This window comes from Canis lupus, chromosome 2 (genome assembly GCF_003254725.2).
Source record: "Canis lupus dingo isolate Sandy chromosome 2, ASM325472v2, whole genome shotgun sequence".
Lineage (NCBI taxonomy): Eukaryota > Metazoa > Chordata > Mammalia > Carnivora > Canidae > Canis > Canis lupus.
In genome coordinates, this window is record NC_064244.1 from 77,442,338 (window position 1) to 77,468,015 (window position 25,678).

The 25,678-nt window shown below is 46.8% G+C and overlaps 1 protein-coding gene across 1 annotated transcript; it reads left to right on the forward strand.

Annotated features, from left to right (window-relative positions):
* Window positions 1–10,286: 10,286 nt before the first annotated feature.
* On the forward strand, window positions 10,287–19,512 carry RNF186 (ring finger protein 186). Its single transcript, XM_025447904.3, has one exon. It carries the CDS (start codon window positions 11,468–11,470, stop codon window positions 12,326–12,328), a length of 861 nt encoding a protein of 286 aa, XP_025303689.1. The 5' UTR covers window positions 10,287–11,467; the 3' UTR covers window positions 12,329–19,512.
* Window positions 19,513–25,678: the final 6,166 nt, after the last annotated feature.

The following is a 25,678-nucleotide window of genomic DNA, read 5'->3' on the forward strand; positions in this document are numbered from 1 at the left end:
TTATGTGAACATGTTTTTGATTCTCTTGAGTATATACTGAGGAGTGCAATTGCTGAGTCAGGGGGTAATCCTATCTTACTTTTTGAGAAACTGCCAAAATGTTTTTCAAAGTACCAAAAAAAAAAAAAAAACCCAAAGTACCTGCATGATTTATTTTCCCAATAGGAATTATGAGGGTTTCTTCTTTTTTTTTTTTTTTTTGAGGGTTTCAATTTCTCCACATCTTCCCCAAGACCAGTTACTGTCTGCTTGTTTTATTATAGTCATTCCAGTGGCTGTGAAATGGTCTCATTGTGGTTTTGCTTTGCATTTTGCTAATAAGAAATGATACTGAGCATCTTTTCATATATGCTTATTGATCACTAGGTAACTTTTTTGGAGAAATGTCTACTCCTTTGCCCATTTTTTAATTGGTTTGTCTTTTTGCTGTTGGGTCGTAAAAGATTGTTATGTGTTCTAGGTACTATACCCTTATCAGACATCAAATTTTCAAGTATTTTCTTTCATTCTATGGATTCTCTTTTCGCACTTGTGAGACTTTCTCTGCTAATTTTGATCAAGTTATCTATTTTTTCCCCTAGGTTGCTTGTGTTTTATGTGTTGTATCTAAGGGACTATTACTTAATCCAAGGTCATGAGGATTCTCAACTATGTGTTCTTCCGAATGCTAAGAGTTTTAGCTCTTACATTTAGGTTTGATCAATTTTAAGTTAATTTTCATATAAAATGTCCAACCTCATTCTTTTGTACATGGATATCCAGTTGAACCAGCATCATTTGTTGGAGACAATTTCCCCTTTGAGTTGTTTTAGCATCCTCGTTGAAAGTCAATTGGCCATAAATAGAATGATTTTACTTCTAGACTCTCAATTCCACTGAACTCTATCTCTCCCTTTCTGCTAGCACCAGATAGTCCTGAATACTGTAGCTTTTTGGTAAGTTTTAAAATCAGAACTGAGCTCTCTAACTTCATTCTTCTTTTTAAAATTTGTTTTGGCTATTCTGGGTCCACTGTATCGCCATATGAGTTTTAAAATCAGCTTGTCAATATCAGTTTAAAAAAAAAAAAGCCAGGTAGGTTTTCAATAGGTTATTTTTTATTGTGGTTGCCCTTTATCAAATTGAGGAAGTTCCTTTCCATTCCTAGCTTCCTGAATGTTTTCATAATGAAAGTGTGTTGAATTTCACCAAATGCTTTTTCTGCAACTATTGGGATGATCATATGTTTTTTCTCATTTATTTTAATAAAATTATATTGCATTGATTTTTTTATATTGAACCAATCTTGCATTTCTGGGATAAATCCCTAGTTATGGTATATAATTCCTTTTATATTTTGCTGGATTTGGTTTGCTAGATTTTGTCAAGGATTTTTGCATCTATATCCATAAAGAATGTTGGTCTCTATTTTTTCTTTGTGATATGTTTGTCTAGTTTGGGTATTAGGGGAATATATGTCCAGAATGAGTTCAGAAATGTTCCCTCCCTTCTATTTTTTTAGAAGAGTTGGGTTTTTTTAAAATATTTTTTAATGATTTTATTTATTTATTCATGAGACAGAGAGAGAGAGACAGAGAGAGAGAGAGGCAGAGACACAGGCAGAGGGAGATGCAGGCTCAATGCAGGGAGCCTGACATGGGACTCAATCCCGGGTCTCCAGGATCAGGCCCTGGGCTGAAGGCAGCTCTAAACCGCTGAGCCACCCAGGCTGCCCTCTCCTGTGATTTCTTTTTTGACCAATTAATTATTTAGAAGTATGCTGTTGAATTAGCACATGTTTGTGAATTTCCCAAATTTCCCTCCGTTATTGATTTCTAATTTTATTCCATTGTGTTCAGAGAACATACCTTATATGACTTCAATCCTTTTACATTTATTGAGACTTGTTCAATGGCCTATTAAATCATCTATTTTGAAAAATGTTGCATATGCACTTGAGAAGAATTTATAAGAAAAAATAATATATATCTTTATGGCTGAGGAATGATCCTGAAGGAAGCAAGAGAAGTGATTTTGTACAAAAGAGAAGAAAGAATTGTCGGTGCAATGTCCATGACCAGACCGTGGGGGAGGGGTTCAAGTTCACAAATGGAGGGACTGGCTATAGCCAGAACAGTTTACCTATGGGAATAGGAGTGCAGAGAGATCCTGATGGGTGATTGTTTCAATATCCCAATAAATAGGCAGGAAGGTCAACAGATGAGAGTAAGGATTGGGAAGAAGTAGGGGTTTAAGGAGAGAGCAGAAGATACCAACTAGCCACTCTGGAGAGGAGAGAATGAATGGACTAAAGACATGTTGGGTGCTTGCCTGGAAGCATTAAAGCCCCATTGGAAGATCATGGTCAGCAGGTTGTGTTTTTGTTTTTTTTTTTTTCAGCCTTGTTTAGCATCCCTGGGACAGGCCCAGAACACACGGAGAGTTGGATTTTATCAAGAAGTCAAGTGACTTACAATTAACCATGGAATTGTAGCTGGGGAAGGAGACAAGTAAGGGCATTAAAAGACAAGAGGCCATAAAATGCTGATAGAAGCACTAGAGGTTCCAATGTCCACAGATTGTGAGAGTTTGCATACTAAAGAAAGTGAACTAGAAAGACAGGAACTGGTAGGTAGACTTGGGTGCACAAAACCGATTTGTGGCTTATTAGTAAAACAGAGCATGGTCAGTGGAGTGAGAGACTGGGTTGGATGGGAGAGAAGATCACAGGAGGAGGGGTGGCCAAGGAACTGAGATCTCCAAGGCTTAGAAGGATCATCCACAAATATGTTGCAACCATCACAAATTCAGACTGGAGTTGGGGGGAAACCAACAGTGAGCCAGGAGCCCAGATCACTGGAAAATGAGAAGAATGAGCCAGAAGTCAGCAGAAGACAGTAGAAAGTAGAATCTGATGACAGGAAGTCCAAATCTAATTAGAATGAGGGGAGGGATAAGGGTCTACACTTGGCAATCAGGAGCAAAGAGGATCCTGCCCACCTCCAGACCCCTCGGTACAAAGGTGATGAAAAGAGCAACAGCCGCCACCTAAGAGGGACAGCAGAAGCCCAAAGGGGAGCCGGGGTCCCAGTAGCATGTGTTGGCAAAAGGAATGTCCAGGGAAGAAGTCAAGAAATGGAGATTATTTTGCTGATAACCCAACTCCAGAGGGCAGAGTGGAAGGTCTTTTAGGAGTCGGGGATAGGTGGGTGAAGGGGACCAGAATAGGGCATGATAGAGCCTTTTGGAGATTAGCAATCCAAGATGAGGAGCCACGTGGGAGTCTGGAGTCCAAACAACAGGACAAAGGGGCTTGTAGGGGCTCAAAGCAGATCATAGTAGTGAGGTGGGAGTGCTGGGGTAGGGAGGGCCAGGTGTTAGGGGCTCCTTCTTTACCCTTAAAGGTGCGTGTTCCCCCCACATGTTGCTGGCAAAGGAGGAATCTAATTTAGTGACTGGAGCATTGGTGCAGGAGCCAGATTCCTTCGGGTTGCATCCTGTTGTCACCTGCTAGCCATGTATGGCCACCTAACCTCTCTGTGACCTAGTTTCCTCACCCACAGAGTAGAAATAAAATCTATTTCCTAGATGTGTGGTGGACAGTAAGTGCCTAATCCATGAAAACGCTCAACAAAGGGTAGCTCTTGTGAGAGCCACAGGGTGAGGTTCACCTAAAGCCAGACTGCCTCAGGACTTCCCAGTCATATGAGCCAAGAAATGCCCTTTCCTTGTGGACTATACTAGCTTGAATTGAGTTTTCTGGATTTTTTTTAAAGATTTTATTTATTTATTTATGAGACACACCCAGAGAGGCAGAGACGTAGGCAGCGGGAGAAGTAGGCTCCCTGCAGGCAACCTGATGTGGGACTTGATCCCAGAACCCTGAGATCATGAGCTGAGTCCAAGGCAGACGCTCAACCACTGATTCACCCAGGTGCCTGAGTTTTCTGACTTTTATGCCCAAAAGATTTGGGAATAGGAATAGATTCCTATTTTCAATAGGAAAGGAAGCTAAGAATCAGAGAGATTAACTTGGCTACTCAAAGATACACAGCTCAGATTTAAACACAGGATAATCTGACCTACCAGCCTGCTCAAAAATAGCCATGCCACCACGATTCAAAGCCTAGGTGCCCAGGAGTCTCTAATATTTCTAGTTGAGTGTCTCCCTCCCAGGAAGACTCTGCAAAAGCCAAGACTGGACATTGTAGAGAAAAGAGAAGCTGGTTTGGCCGCCTCTTGACCTTGGGCTGATCACTCTGCAGAACAGTTTAATGGGTGACAGGCCGTGCTTGGGAGGACTAATTTTCACATGGCCCAGTGGTCCAGATCCTGGGTCTGTGCTCCCTGGAATGTGGTGAGCAGAGGACAATTGGAGAGGTGTTCTCGGATAGGCACATATTGTCTCCAGGCTCCTGTATCCAGGACAGCATGAGTCAAAGGAGGCGAGAGCCGAGGGGTTTCATTTCAGGCAAGAGATGCCACATTACACACCCACACTGTCCCTGCTTTATTTACCAATTTTTTTATTTCTTTTTTTAATATTTTATTTATTTGTTCATTCATGAGAAACACCACAGGGAGAGTATTTACCAATTTTTCTTCTATTATTCTATCTTCATGTCTCTTCTTTTTTTCTACATCTCCTCTTTGTACAAATATTTTGGAATTATTTACCAAAAATATATACAAATGAAATATAAATCCAAAGATGGAACATCAGATCTCAGGACGAAGTAAACCATAAACTAGAATAGGGCTTTTATACTAGGGGCACCTCAGTGGTTCAGTGGTTTAGCATCTGCCTTTGGCTCAGGTCGTGATCCCAGTGTCCTGGGATCAAGTCTCACATCAGGCTCCCCATGGGGAGCCTGCTTCTCCCTCTGCCTATGTTTCTGCCTCTGTGTGCGTGTGTCTATCATGAATAAATAAAATCTTTTTTCTAAAAAAAGGACTTGTACACTAGGGAATGGAGACAGACTGTAGCACCATATACTAAATGTATTATTTCATAATGGCTATGGTTGAGCTTCCTGGTGGCCAAAGCAAACATGGGAAAGTACAATATATAGTTTGGAATATCTAAGCAGTATGGACAGACACAACTGTCCTCAGAGGAAACAAAGCTTTTCCAAGATTTAGTCCAAAAAGAAAATTCTCATATTGTGTATACAGGTGACACCAAATAGTGTCATGCACAGATATCCCTAGCCACATCCCTGAATGTACATGCAGTAATGGGTTTTTTAAGCCTATTTGTTAGAGCGCCCTTTGAAAAAAACCCAACAAAATAGTCCCAAATACGACTCAATGACAGCCTCTAGGAAACACAGAGACACATGCAACTTTCTAATGATTTCCCTTGATCCAATAGCATTTCCCAAACTGTTTCTCAGCACCCCCAGAGTTTTACATAATACTCAAAAGTATTTTGCAGGAAATGAATTCCACAGGCAGAGAAATTCAAGATAAAAATCAGGATTAAACAAAATCAGGCCGGTTTTCCAATGACGGAATTTCCAAGAGCTCCTAACACTCCAGCATCCATGTGAATCTCCAAGTTCAGGTAAAGGGTGCATTCTTTCCCATGTTTGTCTCTGGAACCCTCCTTTCCACCTACTCGCACTTTTTCAGGAGGAACTTATAAGAAGCTCACAGAAAGCTGGAGTTGCATGGACATGGTTGAGAAATTAAGATCTGGAATAATGGGTGAGCCCAACTCCAAATAAAATCCCTCTCGGCCAGGTATTTAGTAGAGTTGGCCATCTGATGGTCTAAGGTCATGGCGTCTGACTGGGACCAGGCTTCAGGTGGCCTGCTACTCTCGTGATGTGATAAGAACACCTCTTCCTCAAACCCTTCTTTTCCTGGACTCACATTCTTAGTCCAAACAACTGGAGGACACAGGAAAGAGGTTATAGAGGACAAAGACAAGAACCTCTCAGAACCCATGAGATGCTCCACCTCTACCATAGGGGGACAGGTGTGCTCCCCTGGAGGCCTGAGCCAGGTCAAAGGTGGGGTTCCCTTTGCCCATGGCTTAGCTCCACAAAGCTGAGGGAGTAGATAAGGGGATGGGGGCTTAGGACCAGATATGCTAGACGTGTCCCTGGAGGTAGACAGAGGGGATCAAGGAAGAATTCCAAGTTGAAGTCTCAACTAGAGCTAGCCAGAGATAAATAGTGGGAGGGGCAGGAAAGTAAGTTTAGAGGTGGCAGAGGGAAATGGGTCTAGACCCTAGAATCACTACGAATTCAAAGCAAATGTGGCCTTAGGGGCTCATTACCTTCTTTCTGAAACCTCAAGGAGTGAAGTGTGGTGATGATTCTGAGTTGGTCAAAAGTGGCTTCATCTACGGATCATTGGCTGAGAGTTCCAACCTTCATGGCTTAAATCAGGGTCATCGACAACTCAACATAGATGCAGGTGTGGGATCCCAACCACCAGATGCTCCCCAGCCGAAATGGCAGGTAGAGAGGTAAGGCACATATCGAAACTCTGAAAGGGCCAGATATGAAAAACGCATGTCCGGGCACGCGCATCCCAGGACTGCAGATGATGGTGGAAAATGGAAAAACCTAGACGTGGCCCTTATGGGAACCGATTCATGAACACATGGTGCATTCATGAGACAAAATACCCCACCACCTTCACGAATGACTTGAGGTACATTAATATGAAAATGGATGATAAAATAATGGTTAAAGGGATCCCTGAGTGGCACAGCGGTTTGGCGCCTGCCTTTGGCCCAGGGCGCGATCCTGGAGACCCGGGATCGAATCCCACATCAGGCTCCCGGTGCATGGAGCCTGCTTCTCCCTCTGCCTGTGTCTCTACCTCTCTCTCTCTCTGTGTGACTATCATAAATAAATAAAAATTAAAAAAAATAATGGTTAAAAATACAGATCATCGAAATATGAACAGCAGCATCGCATTTCAACGGGCAAACTGTTTTGTGTGCAAGTACGCACAGAGAGACGTCTGAGAGGGGATCTCGAAATCAAGACTGGTTCTCTGTGAGCTGTGAGGCTGCTGATTACTGACATTCTTTTCCTTTTCATTCATCAGTAATTCTTTTCTATAAATAAACGTGGATTTTTTTTAACATAATTATTTTTTAAAAACAGAAAAAGAAAGCAGAGTGTGGTTTCAAACTTCCTGTAGCCGGTGCCCGAGGCACACGCTGGTCTCTCTTGCTTCATGTCTCCGTCTCTGTCCTTCAATTCTGTTATTCTGTTACTGTCACTCTGTTCCAAGTGCCATTCTTCTGTCTCCCCCAGCAGCCCATCCTCAGACTCACAGATGCTCTAGGGGGGACCAGAGCGTAGGCGGCCAGGTCCTAACGTGCACAGAGGCAGGAATTCTGGAATAAGACCCCAGCCAGCCCAGGGCAGAGAGAGGAACGAGGATGATGGGGTGTCTGTCTGGGACACAGCCCTCTGTGGCCTTGGAAATGTGGAGTGAGGGTGGGTTGGCCAAGATCAGTGCCAGGCATGGATGACGTCGTGTTTTCTCCCTGCTTTCCCGGTGAACTTGAGACAGGCCCTAGAGCTCAGATGAGCAATGTCTTTGCAGGGCGTGCATCCGTGGCCACCAGCGCCGAGTGCCCAGGTGGTCCATCACGAGAACTGGCTCTGGCTTCCCCCCTCACAGGGGACCTCGAAGGTCTAACCTCCCTTGAGACTGTACTTCTCAAACTCCTTAGAGCCCCGGGGGTTGTGTGAAGCCACAGGATGGAAGGAACTGCTTTTCAAAGGGGGAAAAAAAAAACCCAAAAGTTTTACAAAGAACAAATGAGTTCATCTCTGTGCAGCAATTTAAAACAAACACAAATATCTTTTCTTTGAAGATTTGGAGGGACTCTAACCTTTCAAATTCTCATATGATAGCAAGCACAAACATCACACATGACATCCTAAATGAATTCTCATATTAAGTCTCTAGAGACATTTTGTATTTCCCCTGAGATGGCGCTGCTTCAGGCCATGCTGCAGATCCTGCACACGGTCACTTCTCCTTGAGAAGCCCTGGCTGGGGGTGCCTGGGGGGCTCCATTGGTTCAGTGTCTGCCTTCGACTCAGATCATGATCCCTGGGGTCCTGGGATCGAGCCCCGCATTGGGTTCCCTGCTCAGTGGGGAGCCTGCTTCTCCCTCTCCTCCCCACTCATGCTCTCTCATGCTCTCTCTCTCTCAAATAAATAAAACCTTAAAAAGGAAGGAGGAGGAGGAGGAGGAAGAGGAGGGTTGGCTGAACACATCACCAAAGTGTTTTATTTCCATGTCCCTGGGAGAGCTCCATGACACCGAGGTCAGTTATAAAGCAAGGTGCATACATTGCTGAGTCTTCCCCGAGCAGGGTGGAACGGAAGTGGGGGACTTAAGTAGCCTCCCACAGTTTCCTACAATGTTAGAGTCTCCAGTTGATCAAATTAAAATCGGAGCCTCAATGAAGTTGAAATGACTTGCCTAAGGTCACACAGCTAGTAAACTGATGAGCGTTGGATGTCCAGCTATAAAAAGCCAGGGCAGGTGATAGTTAAGCCAAAACACCTTTAAGAAACAAAGTGTTGGGACACCTGGGTGGCTCAGGGGGTCAAGCGTCTGACTCTTGATCTCAGCTCAGGTCTTGGTCTCAGGGCAGTGAGTTCGAGCCCCAGGTTGGCCTACTCAGAAAAAAAAAAAAAAAAAAAGCATTTCCCAGGCTACCATGGTAGGATACAAGAAACGTGAAGGAATGTGCTGTTAAGAGCCATTATTCTCGGGGGCGGTAGTCAAAGAAGCTTTCATGTTCTAATTTCTATTTTCCTGTAATATCTGGGCTGTTATGCCCAATATATTTTCTTAATGGTGGTTGCCCAGTGATATCAAAAGGTTCTTCTTGGGGCCCCTGGGTGGCTCAGTGGTTGGGCGTCTGTCTTTGGCTCAGGTTGTGATCCTGGGGTCCTGGGGTCCTGGGATCCAGTCCTGCATCGGGCTCCTTGCACAAAGCCTGCTTCTCCCTCTGCCTGTGTCTCTGCCTCTTTCTCTGTCTCTCGTGAATAAATAAAATCTTGAAAAAAAAAAAAGGTTCTTCTTTAGACATTACCCTTAAATACCTTCCCTTGGTCTGATATCAAGCTCACCTAGCTCCCTTCCTGATTATTTGGCTTTCCATAGAGCTGGCTGGCTGGGGGTGGGCAGCACTAGCCATGCTGACATCACTGTGTTATCCATCTGATTTTCTATTTCTCATTATAAGCGAACGCACCTCAACAAATTTTTCACCCTCCATCCCCAACCCTTCCTAGGGTCTAGCAAACAGAAAGTAGTAGTATATAACGCAGGTCAAAGCAACAAAAAGACGCAGAGTCCCTTTGAGCATAGTGACACACAGGCATTAGTTCATTCTTGGCCATCTCCAGGCTAATTGTCTTATTGATGCTTGACCCTGTGTCAGACATCAAATAAAGGGTTCTGGTCTTCATCTCTCACTGTGTTACTCAGAAGTCTTTCTCATGCAAGGGACAGAAATCCAACTTGAGGTGGCCGAAGAATAAAAACAGGGATGGATTTTGTAGGTTACGATAACTAAAAAACAAAAACAAAAACAAAAACAAAGATAGAGTTCTTGCTGCAGGTATGGCTGGATCCAGGCATTCAAACAATGTCATCACGGCTGTTTCTGACCCCCTCCCTCATTTTTCTTCTGTGCTGGCCTTACTGGGGCAGGTTCTCTGCACACTGTGGTCCTAGCAGCCCCAGGGCTCCATCCTCTAGTGTGGAAACCTAGCAGTAAGACAAACTTCTCAACGGAAGTTCCAGAATTAGTTGAATCTCACTGGTGTGGTTTAGACGGCTTGCCTGTGTCTGAATCGACTGCTTCAGCCAATAGGGTGGAATATGCTGACTGTCTGCCCTGAATCACATCACCCTCCCCTTTCCACAGAATGGGAGCCACATGGAATGACAGTGGTTGGCAGTGGTGGCCTGAAAGAAAAACAGGCCCTCGGAGAAGGGGAAATGGATACTGGGCCTGGGAAAAAAACAGACGCCCAGCATCAGATCCAGGGCCCCTTTCAGCTTGATCTGGGGGAAAAGATTAATGGAAAGAAACAGCCGATTGTCAAGCTGAAGGCCAAGAAGAAATACCTTGGCAGAGGTGGAATTTGGGGAACTGGATTTCAGAGACAGAGGCCCCCCTGGGAGGGGGGGCGGGGGGCACAGAGGGTGAAGCAGGAGTGCAGCACCTGCCCCTTGCGCGGGGGGGGAGGAGCTGATCGATAGAGCTGGACTCCGTGTGGACCTCAACAGGTGACGTGGGCGGTAAAGGACCGTTCGCCACGTCCTCCTGGAGTCGGGGAAGCCTACGTGAGGCATTTTTTTGAGGGAGTGGATGGGGCCACCCCACCCTCTGATGTTCAGGGCAAAGTAGGGGGATCACGTTTTCTTAACTGCACGCTGCTTACGTCCATCGGTCCCACGTGAGTCCTGGTAAGGGAGTCGGCTGCCTGGAGGCCACACGACTTTGCATTCCTGGGAACCTGACCTTGGATCTTGGAAGATTCCACAAGGCTCTGGCCCCATGGGAGTCCACTTGGGAGGCTGCCAGCAGGCCTGCCCTGACCACACCCTGTTTTTGCTCCCAGGCCTCACAGTGCCTCCCTTACAGGCTGTGCCAGGAGCCCAGGAGACTGGGGGCTTGGCTCAAAGTCATCCCAAACACATGGTAGCTGCCCTTGCTACTACCGAGTATGGATGCGTCTTGCACACAAGAAATGGCACCTTATCATTAGGTATGGGGAGGAAAGCAGGCCCCGAGGGTGATGCTCGTGAATCCGTAGCCGTTGATTCAGCTGCTATGACGAAAAAGGAACTGGCTACAGTAGCAGGTGCTAAAGACCCATGAGCAGCTCGGGTTGGGGTTTTTCTATGTTGCCTGCGCTTTCTTCTCCCCTACCGCCCGCCACCCACTAGGAGTTTTTGTTCCCATCACTTCTCTCTTTTTCATGAGGCTACCGTTTGCAAATGCACTCGAAGCACAGCGCTGTTCTCCACTGATCTTGACCCTGGAAGGTTTTTTTCTGAAACGTGGCCATGGGTGTTATTTCTCAAAGTGGGTTCCCCAGTCCACCTGCGTCAGCATCACGATGTCTGTCAGCTGTGCCCAGAGATTCCTAGATCCCGTCCAGACCGGCTGGATCACAGTCTTTGAGTTTGGGGCGTAGAGATGTGCCTTTTTAAAGGCTCCAGGGATGGTGTGGGGTGGGGACCCTAATGCATCTCAGTGCTCCTAAGCCATCATCTTGCTGGGGCTCCTGAGGCACCTGGCCGCGACAGCAAAGTCCTGACTCACCGCACAGGCCCCGCCCCTCCAGCCTTTCTATCGGGGCAACTCGAGGTCTCCAGGTCCACGGGTTACTGATTAACCCTAGGTTTCAAGAAAAGAAATAACAATAACTCGAGAGAAGACGTAAGCCAAGAAACAAGCTGGGCAGCCCCAGGAGAGGGATGACAGACGGCTGTTGTCACCAGGCGCCTGACGAGGCCGAGAGGGAGGCTGAGACGCCCGGCCCGAGGCCAGGCTGCATCCAGGTCCCAGCAGCGCCTGCGGACACCCCCTGGCAATGCCCAGGCCCTGAGCCACCGCGGCCCGCTGACGCCGTGCCCGGAATGGCCTGTGCCGAGGTCCCCCAGCCGCCAGCCCCACGGCAGCCCCAGCCCGTCTCTGCAAAGGCCACCACTGCCACCGAGGCCTCGGACCCTGCCGGGGACCACTGCGCCTCCGCGGATGGCGACCTGGAGTGCCTGGTGTGCCGGGAGCCCTACAGCTACATCCGGCCCCCCAAGCTGCTGGGCTGCCAGCACTCCTTCTGCGCCGTCTGCCTGAAGCTCCTGCTGTGCGTCCAGGACAACACCTGGTCCATCGTCTGCCCGCTGTGCCGCAAGGCTACCGCGGTCCCCGGCGGCCTCATCTGCAGCCTGCGCAACCACGAGGCCGTGGTGGGGCGGCTGGTCCGGCCGTGCCCGGAGGTGCGGCTCTGTCCTCAGGGACTAGCAGATCCTGCCAGCGTGGCAGCAGGGTGCCCCAGCTCGGTGGGCGAGGACGGACAGGATGCGGAAAGTGCCAACCGCGTGGCGGCCCGGCGCCTGGCAGCACACTTGCTCCTGCTGCTCGGGCTCATCATCCTCATCCTGCCCTTCATCTACCCGGGCATCATGCGGTGGGTGTTTGCCGTCGTTATCTCCTTGGCCCTGCTAATGTCCTCCCTCTTCTGCTGTCACCCCAGCAGCCAGGGCGGCTGCCGGCCGGCCCCCAGGACTCTCTTCTGCAGAGGACGGAAACACAGCGAGATCTCTTCCATCGCCTGAGCGCGCTCCAAACAGATGGCACCTGCTGCCTCTTGGGCCCCATTGGGCTCGCAGTGAACAGGGTAAGGGGCTATGAACTAAGGCTGCTTCCCTCGGGGGATTGCATGCCCGCTGGACTTGCAAGCCAAAGCCGGGTGGCTGTGCTGGGTCAAGAACTACGTGCCTAGATGACAGACACGTCTACCCAGGGCGCAGCACGTCTACACCACTCGGGGTGGGGAGGGGCACATATTACTTGAACACCGCCAGCGGACTCCTGTTCCTCCCGTTCTGATGCCCCTGGGTTTTCTTTATATACTTTGATGAACTTTTTGCAGAACAAATAGAACCAAGACTCCTTTTTTTTTTGTAATTTATGTAGCCGGTTTTATTTTCTTGCTTTGCTTTGGTTTGGTCTTCCGCGTTTGGGGCAGTTTGTTCAGATTTGTAGCTGTTTGTTTTTCCTCCTGGAAGTCAGAGCCCACAGGAAGTCCTCCTGTGTGCTGCCCACCTGGTGCCCATCCACCTCGACAAAGGTCCTGGTGGCTCGGGTGTCCTCCTGAGTCACCCCCAGGGACAGAAGGGGAGAATTTGTGTAAAGGAGCGGTTCTGAGGCTGCAGGGGGTCCCACATTTAGTTGGCAGATTTGGGGAGGGGTGGAGAGGATGTAGAGGGAATTCCTCCCAGCAGCAGCACCAATTGCCCAGCCGATGTCATTGGCTTCACAGAGAATCTCAGAGTTATAAGGTCCCCCCGGCCCCTGCCCAAGAAGCAGGTCCCACTGCCTATCAGATGCACCAACTCACGTTATGGAATCAGCTCTTTACGGATGTTGTTTTTCCTGCATTATTGCATTTCAATTCCCATCTGAGCTTTTGTCGGAAAGATAAGAGGCCCCATAAATGCAACAGTTCTTAACAATAACTCCACCTTTCCTGCCTCGCCCTGACAGTCATAGTTGTCTGAAAGATTGCTCTGGAATACAGAGGAGGCTTCTGCTGGAGGGAATGACTTTCCATGGTTGCCAGGATCGAGTCTTAGCCAAGACAGGAGCCCTGGGGGGTGCAAGGGAACAAAGGGTGGGAGATGATGCCTTGTTTCCTTCCAAAGGCCTCATAATTGGGAAGCAGACGTGAAACCTCAGTGAGGCTCACTGGGCATGATCTGTTGTCCTTCCTTGACCCCACCTTTCCTCCTGATGGGATGAGAGTGGTAGGTTGGATGCTCATTCATGGCTATTGTACCTCTGTTAGGGAGGAAGAAGAGACATCTATATTGGAGCACAAAGGGCTGATCCTGGCCCCATGGGTACGTGTTGTCCAGCAAGATCCTTTGCCTCTTTGAGCTTTCTCTTCCCTGGAATGAGTTAATTGGATTGGATTATTCCTAAGACTCCTGAAGCCCAGAAACTGGGGGCACTGTTGGGCCCCTGAACAGTGGACATGAGTCACATCCCCTCTGAACTCACACAGAGAAAACTCAAAACATGAGGATGTATGCAACAAGCTGTTCTTGAAATCTGGGTGCCTTCCTTTGTTTCTTATAAAGGTATTTCCAGGGCAACTCTGCACCACCCATGCTATCGGCCGCATTTACTCCTCATGCTAAGAGTATGTGTGAGTGTGTGTACGTGTGCATGAGCCCACGCTCTTAAGCCAAGGCCAGGTGGACCTAAGAACACCCTGTCTTCCCAGGATAAGTAAATGATGCAAATCGCTCAGCATTTCCAGAACTGGCCTCGGGCATGTGCAGTTTGGGATGGTTGCCAATAGGATAGGGAAAGAACACTGTCTCCCCACTCACCTCCATTCATATTCCTTCTAGTTCTTGGCCCTCCACCAAGATTTCAGTTGCCAACAACAGCCCCATCTCTGCCATCACAATGACGGCACACATTTATTGAGTGCCTTCGACGTGCCAAGCACTACACTGACCGCTTTACATGAATTATCTAGCTAAATCTGCGTAACTACCTTATGAAGTAGAAATCATCTTGCCAATGAAGAGACTGAAGATCAGAGAGGTAAATCCATTTGCCTAAACTCACACAGCCAATCGCTTTCAGAGTTCCCCCAAGGGATTAATCCAGAGCTCTTTCTGTTCCATCAAGCTGCCTCCTTTCCATGACAATCCAAACCAACCAGGAAGTTGGTTGCTGCAAGGGAGAACAGGGAACAAATCTCAGGAGGCTCTGAATTCCAGAGTCAGGTTTCCGGAGAGGCCACAGAATTCCAGAACTTGTGGTCTGCACCAATGAAAAAAAAAGGGGGTGCTCCTGGGTGGCTCAGTCGGTTGTGTCCAACTCTTGATTTCAGCTTTGGTCATGATCTCAGGGTCATGAGATCGAGCCCCAAGGAGGTTCCACACAAAGCATGGAGTCTGATTGAGATTCCCTCTCTTTCTCTCTCCCTCTCTCTCTCTTTCTCTCTCTCCCTCTCTCCTTCTCCCTCTGCCCTGCCCCTCCTCCCATGCTCTCTCCCTCTAAAATAAATAAATAAAATCTTTTAAAAGGAAGAAGAAGAAAGAAAAAGAAAAGAGAATTATAAAAATGGAATGGCTTTCTTATAGACTTTTACTACCCAGCCCCAACCTCCCCTGCAGGAAGCTGTGTTGACACATGGTCCCCAACCATTGGCCTCCCATCTCCACTGGGGAAAGATGTCCTGACACAGCTGTCTCCACCCCCTGTGAAGCCAGCTGGTCCCAAGCACCCTCTGGCTCTGGCCGCATGTGCATGGAGGACACAAGAGACCAATATTGGTCCAGACTGTCCTGGGGAGCAGGGGAGAAGAGAGGAAGCAGGCAGCTCTGCAAAAGAACGTATGTAGGCGAATCCAGAGAGGCAAGCCTAAGCTCAAAGCTAAGCTCTGACCCAACGTATGACGAGTCGAAGTTACAGAACTTCTCTGAGCCTCACTTTGCTCACCTGTAGGGGGGATGCCACACACACACCTCCCAGGGCCCCCATGAGGATTCAAATGGATGAGATGGATGAGAATCCCATGCCCTAACAGGCTGCCTTTGTCATCAGTCAGTGACCCTTGTGGGTGAATGGGCTTCCTGGGGCCTGTTGAGTGTGATAGCAGGCTTAGGGTTGGCCTTAATAGTGGGGTGAAGCCAGTCCAGAGTCGGAGGGTTGCACAGGACAGGCCAATCTGGTAGAGAACTTGGCGCTTAGGTCCTAAGGACGAAGAGGAATTGCAGGGAGAGGCCAAATTTTATCCTTATCAGACCATTTCCCTATTCTGCGGCCTTGCAGTCAGACATAGCTGGCTTGATTCTAGCACCACCGTTCACAAGCCCCCTCACCTGTCTGAGGCTCAGGGTCCTTACGCATGAAATAGAGGTTATGGTATATATCTCATAGGGTTGCTAGGGGAGGGCTGACATAGCCCTTGGCTCAACACTGGGATTACAAGGAGTTAAAGAAGGGAGGGAGAAGACAAGGTGGAAGAGATGGGTTGAGTTCTAGAAAGCACTTACAGGAATGATGAGGACAGGCTCATCTTATTTTATTCAACCTTATTGATAGGGAAGTCTGCTAAAGCCTGGCCACTAGAATTCATCTCTTAAGTCTACTAAAGCCTGGCCACTAGAATTCATCTCTTCTGTTATCACCCTCAGCATCAGCAGAGTTCTCAACAATAATTAATAAAATAATCACTAACATGACCTGAGTGCACTGTGCAAAGTGTATTACACATGTTATCATATATGCTATAAAGTAGGTACTATTATTACCCCCCCCCCACTTAATTATCAACAGGGCTGCTGAGGCACAGAGAGGTTAAGTAGCTTGTTCAAGATCACACAGGGAGGCAGTGGTGGCATCAAGAGGGCACCATAGAAGTCCAACTCCAGAGTTTGGACTTTGGGTCACTTAGCTGTATCTGATGGATCATTCCTGGCATATCATGAGTGTTGATGGTATGTGGGTGCCGAGGCCTGAAGGGCAAAGAATTAAGAAGAGGTGTAGTTCCTCCATTTGGTTACAGCCTCCCGACTTAGTGGGTGCTTGGGGCACAGGGTTGTGAGAACCCACGTGTCCCATTACCTACAGGCACTTTCTCATCTCACCTGACAGCCCCTGTTCACTGTTGGAACTTCTTTTCAAACGCCTAGAGGAAGTGTTTCAGTCTTTGCTAAAGCAATGAATTCTTTGTGGCAGAGGAAAGCTTTTCCAGGAATGAGGGACCTGCCTGCCCTTTCTCAGGCTGTAGGAACAGCATAGAACACAAAGAGAAACCAGATCTGAATTTTTGAATCTGCCTGGAGCTGTTCTTAGGAATTTTATATTCTTGTCTGAATATATTGAAATCACCTTTTTAAGAGGGGGGAAATATTTCCTGGGTCAGTAGAGAACTCTCTGAGGACTTGAAAACACTCTGGAACCTAGGATCCATCCATGCATTTATGCAACAAACATTTATTGAGGGCCGGCTCTATGCCAGGTATTTAATCTCATTCAATAAGGAAGTTTGATGAGAAAGGAAAACTATATGCTGACCACCTGGAAGGGGTTGGATTGTGGTGCCCTCTCGAAAAGAAAATATACTGGAGCCCTAACCCCTATAACTTCAGAATGTGACCTTCTTGGAAATAGGGTTTTTAAGAGACAAACCCTATCATCCAATATGACTGTCTTTCTAGAAAGAGAAAGTGTGGACATGGAGACAGACAGGCACGGAGGGAAGACAAGGTAAGGATGCCATGTGGGGAATGAAGGCAGGTTGAGGTGATGTTTCTACAAGCCAAGGAACGCCACCGATGGCCATCAAACCACCAGAAGCTGGGAGAAAGGCTTGGAACGGATTCTCCCCCAGAACTCTCAGCAGGAATGAACCCTGATGACACCAGGATCTTGGACTTCAGCCTCCAGAAATGTGAGGGACAATTTCTGTTGTTGAAGCCACTCAGTTGCTAGGACAGCCCTAGGACACCACACCACACCTTTCCTGTGCCTGCCCTCGTGCTGTGCCCCTCAGCTGGGCTACTTCAAGTTGAGCCTATAACTTGCCTAGAGTCTTGTAGCCCATATGTGGGAATGTCAGCTCACATTGAGTCTCATTGACTCTTGGGACTCAGCTCATGTTGAGTCTCATTGACTCTTGGGACTAGGTCCTACATCTTCCATTTATGGATGGGAAATTGAGGCTCAGAGAAGCCCAGTGATTACCCCCCCAAAAAAGTGCCCAACATGTTAGAGGTGGAGTTAGATTCATCACCCACATTTCTGAAATATCCTTAACTTTTGCAACAACCATATGAGAATTACTGGATTATTATTCCCATTTCACAGATTAAAGGCTTCAAACCCAGAGTGTCAGTGCCTCCATCGTGTATGTGCCTTTCTGTACATATTTCATAGTTTAAAAAAACAATTTAGGGGACGCCTGGGTGGCTCAGCGGTTGAGCGTCTGCCTTCAGCTCAGGTCATGATCCTGGGGTCTGGGGATGACGTCCCTCATCGGGGTCCCTGCAGGGAGCCTGCTCCTCCCTCTGCCTGTGTCTCTGCCTCTCTTTCTGCATCTCTCATGAGTAAATAAATAAAATCTTTAAAAAAAAAACAACAACAATTTAAGCCCAACATAATTCTATGGAGTCTGAGCAACTTGAGGACAAAGACTCAGTGTGAGTGAAACTGGTACTTGGGGCTAATCCCGTGCTGACACGTCTGCCCCAGGGTGGTAGAGCTTTGTGGGTGATGCTGAAGACTGGTTTGCATCCTGCCTCTACCACTAAAAGCTGTATGAACGAGTCCCTAAACTCCAACTCTCTGAACCTCAGTTCTCACGTCTCTATAAAGGGGAAATAATCACAATCACAGATTTGTGAGCATCAAACAGGAGCACCTGTAGAGACCACTCAGCACAGTATATGGACACAGAGGATGTGCCGATGACCCAAACATTAACTGCTCTACTTAGACAAAAAGATGGGTGAACTGGCTCATTTAACCAAGTGGTGGCAAGGGCGGTTAGTTTCCTGGTGGACGTTGGTAATGATGAAACCACGGCCTGGGCCTTCCCCATTCAGACTGTTTCTCCCCATTTCTGCCTCCTTTTCTCTCTGCATTTGGATTTTGGGTTTTGTTCTCTCCGACCAGCTTTTTTCCATTAGCTTGGAAACTTGACCATCTCCTGCTGATGTCTTCCTCGCTTCACCTCCGGAAAGAAAGAGACAAGATTCTTCCTTTGGTAAATGATGACAAATCCCACAGGAAGGACTCCGATTGGTCCTCTTGGGTCACATGCCCTCCTCTGTGACCAGCGGGGCTGTGTCTGGCAGTCCCAAGTAGAATCTCGTGATGGGGGAGGAGAGGACCTGGGACAAAGGAGGGCGCTGTTGGCAGAAGGATGAGGGGAACCGGGGAGACAGACAGTAGTTGATGGCTCAGCAGAGAACCGATGTGAGTAGCAGGTGTGTACGCCAATCCCCCACCTGGACCCCAGTTAATTAGAGGTGAACTTCCACCCTCATTGGCTGGCCTCCTCCCCATCCAATCTCTGTCCAGGTGGGTTCCCATGGAAATAATACCATATTTGTCTTTTGAGGGAAGACTATGTGTCCCAAATCTGCCGGTCAAAGCATTGTATGCCCTGGCCACAGGGTCTGGTTCAAGGCTAAGCCAGTGACAGCTTTACCCAGGAATCTTGCTGGAGCTACCTGGAGGGAGTGGTTTCTCCACCATAGCTGACTTTCTGGTGTCAGTCTTGCCACCTCCAAGGGAAAGCTATTTCTACTGGCAAAGCCAACCCAGAGGGAAGCTGAACCCAGCTTTCTCTCTACTAGAGAGAAGTTCCTAATCATATTATTTGAGTACCCAAATCAGGCATGCCTGATGGGTTTTTCAATAGTTACATAAGTCAAAAAAAAATGCCCTTTCTGGGCAGCCCCAGTGGCACAGTGATTTAGCACCGCCTGCAGCCCAGAGTTTGATCCTGGGGACCCTGGATCGAGTCCCACGTTGGGCTCCCTGCATGGAGCCTGCTTCTCCTTCTGCCTGTGCCTCTGCCCCGCTCTCTCTCTCTCTCTGTGTCTCTATGAATAAATAAATAAAATCTTTTTAAAAAATGCCCTTTCTTTGCTTGCACCATTTTGATGGGGTTGTTTCTCTTGTAACCTAAAGGAACCCTGACTCATTCGCATGTGCTTGAGTTATAGGGTCACGTGCAGTGAAAGTTAAGGAGCTGATATGGATCCATGTGCATGTCAAAGGTAGGGAGCTGAATGCCAGTGACTAATGGAGCTGAAACTCACAGGCAGGCAAGAGGGAGGCCACATGGCCTCTTGGAGGCCAAGAGAGAAACCTCATGTCCTGACTTTCCCAATCACCAGTCTTGATAGGTCCTAGCTGTTTGCCATTCCTCTCCTGCCTGCCCATGAGACCCCCATCATATATTTTCATATCTCTCTTTAAATAAGCTAGTTACCCAGAGAATTCTGATACCTCCTTATCCCTTCCCCCAACATAAGATCTGGTGCCTGGTGAGGCCCATGACCACTGTTGAATGTTAAATGGAAGAGTGTTCAGGGCAGGACACAACATATGTGAATTCCTAGGGCAGACGCGAAGAAGGGGCAGCCAAGGCGAGCCTCAGAAAGGCTACAGGAACTGGCTGGGGCTTGAAACGAGGATTTGATTTGAACAGCCAGGAAAAAATGGGCTGAATGAGAGCAACGCAGGCAGCAGGAAGTGTGAGGACAGCACAGAAGTTGGAAATATAAACAGTATACTCGGGGGCAGAGAGCAGACCTGTCTGAGCTGGGGATTTCTCAGGGGACGAAGGCAGGCCTGATGGTGAGGGCGCTTGTATGCCAGGTGGTAGAGGTCCACTGTTGTCCAGGGAGGGCTTGGCCTGCGAGTCCCTAGCCCTGAAACTCTGAAATGGCAACAGCAGACCCTTGCTGGCAGGCCCTGAGGAGAGTCTGGCTATGAACCTGAAAAGGATGTGTCCACTAGAGGTGAGCATGGTAGGATGGGGTACAGCACGCAAGGTGTCAGGAGTTCTGGGCTGTTGTTCCACTATGGATCCTGAACAAGCTCCCTCAGGGCTTCCCTTCTAGACTCTGGCCTCCAATTGCATCTATCCTGGTGTGAGGGGGATGCGGGGCAGTTTCAAACACCACTGATAGTGATATCCATTCATTCATTATGCATTCGATCATTCAGTAAGTATTGAGCACCTACCATATACCATGCATTGAGTTAGGCCCTAGAGAGGCAGGGAGGGGTCAATAAGACTTAAGACCATCAAACTTTGGGATCCCTGGGTGGCACAGCGGTTTGGCGCCTGTCTTTGGCCCAGGGCGTGATCCTGGAGATCTGGGATCGAATCCCACATCGGGCTCCCGGTGCATGGAGCCTGCTTCTCCCTCTGCCTATGTCTCTGCCTCTCTCTTTCTCTCTGTGACTATCATAAATAAATAAATAAATTTTAAAAAATAGTTATTCTTAAAAAAAAAAAAAGACCATCGAACTTACCCTGGACACTGAGGGCCACCTACTCAACAGCCTTTCCACCTCCTGCCTTAAGACTTTTTTTCTGGGCAGCCAGGTGTCCGATCATCACTGGCAAGAGCAGTCTCCGCTCTGGGCCCCATCCTTTAGACCCTCATCCAGCCATGCCCATCCCAACGGAGAGAGACTACAAAACCAAGAAGATGTGCCCATCGAAGCCCACACTCTGGATATGTAGCACCCCAATGTTCCCTGTCCAAGCAGCCCCAAGCTCACTTCCAGCCTGCGGGAATGAGCCTCTTCCCTGACCCATTCTCCCTAGGGTACAACCAGTACCCACATTCCTGGGTTTGAGGAGTAGCCAAGGAGTGGCTGTTTGTGGGAGGGGCAGGCAGAGCTTGGATGCGAGGGCTGGAGTGTCCACACAGCTATGTGCAAGACCCCACGTGGTATAGGATGGAACTGGGAATGAGAGAGAAGGAAGGTGGGCAGCGAGCCAGGAGCCACATCCTGGCATGGAATGCTGATGAGTCAAAGGATTCTAAATTCACAACTGATCTTCCACGTGATTCTCAACGTGTATCTGCCAGGCTGGAAGGCCAGGACATGTTTTGCTTCTTCATGTGGGCTTCATCTCATGTTCTTGCCCTGAGCTCCACAAGTGTTAGGACTGGCTTGTTCCCACCTATAGGGATCTGAGCCTGTCTCCTTGCCAGAGCCTTGCTTTCCCGGACTCCCTTGCAGCCAGGGATGGTCATGTGATGCAGATAGATATATGATCCCAGCAAGGGGGCTTCCAGGAAATCTTTTCCACCCTGACCATGGGGGAAAAGCCCATAAGGAAAGGCTCCTGGAGAGGGTTCCCTTTCTCCCCTTTACTTTCCTGCTTTTGAACATAACTGCTGAAGGATGTGTATGACTGACAGAACTATCTTTGGACCACAGGACAGAGGAGTCCAACATGCTGAGTAATGGAAGGTGGAAAGAGTCTAGGTCCTTGCTGACATCACCGAGCTACTGGGCCAACTCTGGAGCCACCTCCCTTTGGATTTTATGTTTCATGAGTCAACAGTGTCATGATTTGGGCCACCGTGCTGGTCCGTGTCTGATATTTACCACAGTGGCCGACCATCCTAAGGGAAACATACGTTCTCAAGACTAGTGAGAGAAGCCAGCCTGGCTGGAAGACCATCCATCTGTCTGATAACCACCATACCAGCCCATGGGGAAGATTTTCTTACAGGTGAAATCAACCCAGAGGGAATTAAGAATTTTTACCATATCTGCATGCCACTTTTACTATTATAGATTTTTTTAATCATCCATTTTTCTTTGCTTAATGTTTTAAAGGGAAATAGATCACTGCCACCCATTTAAAAATTTGCATTATTGAAAATATTTTTTAAAAAAACTTTTAAAAATGAGATCAAGACTGAAAAAGTGACAAACCAAAAACCAGTCTTTAACTAATGGCTGCCAGAGGAGAGGTGAGTGGGGGGTTGGATGAAGAGTACGCTTATTGTAGCGAGCACTGAATAATGTATAGAATTGTTGAATACCACCCTGTATACTTGAAACTAAAATAATATTCTATGTTAATTATGCTTCAATGAACAAAAAAGACTGAAAAAATAAATAAATACCACTAAGGGCATGTGGTATCCTGGATTGGATTCTGGAGTGGGAAAAGAACATTAGTAGAAAAACCAGCAAATAAAGTCCATACTTTAGTTAATAGTAATTTACCAATATTGGTGTCTTAGTCCTTACAAACGTACCATGGTTTGTAAGATGTTAACACAGGAGAAAGAGGGTGGATACATGGTTCTTAGGTAAGAATTCTGTACTACCTTTGCAACTTTCCTGTCAATCTGAGCTCATGCCAAAATAAAATGGCTATTAAGTAAATAAATTACAGAAGGATCAAATCCTAACTCAGTATTTCAGAGAGTCAAAGGCTCTGAGCTGAGGCCTAGTCTTCCTCTGTTAAAAAGGAAGATAAGCAAATGTTAGAGGAGTACAGTGATTATTACTCAACAAAGAAGGAAATCCTCCCATTTGTGACAACCCAGAGGACGAACCCAGAGGACGTTGTGCTAAGTAAAATAAGCCAGACACGGAATGACAAATAGTGACCAATATCACTCCTGTGTGAAATCCAAAATAGTCACACTCAGCAGAGAGTAGAATGGTGGTTGTCAGGGTCTGGGGCAGGGGGAAGGGAGAAATGAGGAGACGTTGATCAAAGGTCAAAGTTTTAGTTGCTCCAGATGAATGAGTTCTAGAGATCTAATGTATAGTACGGCGACCATAGGTAGCAATACTATATTGGAGACTTGAAATTTCCTAAGGGGATAGATCTTAAAGTAAACTTTCTCAACACACACACACACACACACACAAATATTAATTGTATAAAAGTGGTGAATTAAGCTATCTAGCATGATCAAGGTGAACTTTTCGCAAGGTATACATACATCAAAATATCAAATATTAAAGTCATGTAATTTTATACATCAAAGATTTTCAATAATGTTATTTAAAAGAAAGGTAAATGTATATATGGACATATACATATATATGGTATGTGTGTATATATGTGTGTGTATATACATATATACTTTCTGTTTGTGAAGCTGTAAGTCACAAAAAAATGGTTTAAATAGAAGTTTAATTAATGGGCTTGATTACTTTATAAGAAACAAGTATTTTAAATTGTACCTCAGTTCTGTTTGTGAACCTGTAAGTCACAAAAAAATGGTTTAAATAGGAGTTTAATTAATGGCCTTATTACTTTATAAGAAACAAGTATTTTAAATTGTACCTCAAAATAAAAAAAGAAAAAAAAGAAAAAGAAAAAGAAAAAGAAAGAGGGGCACCTGGGTGGTTCAGTCTGCCTTTGGCTCAGGTCATGATCTCGGAGTCCTGGGATCGGGTCTCACATCAGGCTTCCTGCAGGAAGGCTACTTCTCCCTCTATGTCTTTGTGTCTCTTTTTAAAAAGAGAAAGAAAAAAAAAAAACACCTGGGTGGCTCAGTGGTTGAGCGTCTGCCTTTGGCCCAGGGCATGATCCCGCTTCAGGGATTGAATCCCACATCGGGTTCCCTGTGAGGAGCCTGCTTCTCCCTCTGCCTGTGTCTCTGCCTCTCTCTGTGTGCCTCTCATGAATAAATAAATAAATAAAATCTTTAAAAAAAAAAAGAGTAAAAAGAGAAGAAAGAAAGAAAGAAAGAAAGAGAGAGAGAGAGAAAGAAAGAAGAAAGAAAGAAAGAAAGAAAGAAAGAAAGAAAGAAAGAAAGAAAGATTCGATAGCATTAAATTGTGTTCTCAATGGAATAAGGCTTGAAGGGAATAACTTTCTCATGTATGATCCAAGGAGATTTAATGCAAGTTCTCACGCCAGCTAAAGATATCTCACGTACCACTGATGATGTGGGTCTCATCCTCCACTAGAAAATATGAGACCGGGGGCAAATGTAAAGCATTGTTAGTTAAGAAGCAGGCAGAGGTCGTCACCCAAGCCTCTGTGTAAGAGATATGGCAGAGAGCTACAAAACTAGAGCATAAGAACAAAGGGAGAAAATATTAACCCACTCTGCCACTTAGCCTCACCGATTCCAATTAATTGGGCCATTTGATGGTCCAACTAACAAAATGATGTCCAGTTCACTGGGTCAAAGAACCCTTCAAAACATGAACAAGAGATTGCTCAACAGTATCACAATATCCATGGTAACCACAAACCATCTGCCATGCCCTCCACCCTAGGCCTCCTCTGAAGGTGTCTCCCATCCTTCCCCAAGGCACTTCTGTTTTATTCTGGGTGTCATTAGGAAAGAAGGGACCAGGGATGCCTGGGTGGCTCAGTGGTTGAGCGTCTGCCTTCAGCTCAGGCATGATCCCAGGGTTCATAGGATCAAGTCCCACATTGGGCTCCTCTCAGGGAACCTGCTTCTCTCTCTGCCTGTGTCTTGCCTCTCTCTCTGTGTGTCTCTCATGAATAAATAAATAAAATCTTAAAAAAAAAAAAAAAAAGGAAAGAAGGGACCATAAACAATCTCCTGGGCCCTTCGGTCTCAAGCTTAGCCTGAAGGCATCACAAGGATACTCCACAGTAAGGGATTCAGGGCTGCCTTCAGTAACATCACCCCATAATTCAGTTCTGTTCAAGAAGCACCAATGCCGGGCCAGCCCCAACCACATCCTGGAAGGACAGACATCTATGGGACATAATGAAGAAGCCTTCATCTGCTGGGAAATTCATGATCTGAAACTCCTCTAAATATCTCTGAACCTGTATTGATATTTAAACCTATGGAAAGACGAGACAGCAGAAAAAGCCAAGTCTGCGATCAAATCCTGGCTCTGCCATTGGTAGCTTGGTGACACTGGCCAAGTTACTTAACCACTCTGAGCCTTGGTTCCTTCCTTTATGAAATGGGGCTAATCATAGTATCAACTGCATAGGATTGAATGATATAAAGTAAGCATGGAAACCATGTAGAGCCAGCCACAGGGTACTATGCCCTAAACAGTATTCATGGTTATTTCTACGAGAATCGAATCCAATCATTTGGTTGTTCCAAACCTGACTAATCAGCAGAATCACCAGAGGAACTTGTTAAAAATAGAAGTGTTTAGGCTCCTACACACCTGAAAAATTCTACATTGGTAGGCCTGGGGCTGGGCTCCATAATATATGCCTCCATTATATACTTTTATTATGCCTAGCCCATTGTAGGCACTCAACAAATATAAGCCCCTTCCCTAGCTGGATATTGCAACAGCTTCCTAACCAGTTGTGTCCATTCTTATCTCTGCCCTTGCAAGGAACCAGTGGGATCTGTGTAAAAGGTGAGATCATGTCACATCACTGCCCAGGATCTTCTACTAGTCTCCACCTCATACAG

Excerpts from the sequence above, each read along its gene's own strand:
- RNF186 (XM_025447904.3), top strand. The coding sequence starts at position 11,468 with ATGACAGACGGCTGTTGTCACCAGGCGCCTGACGAGGCCGAGAGGGAG.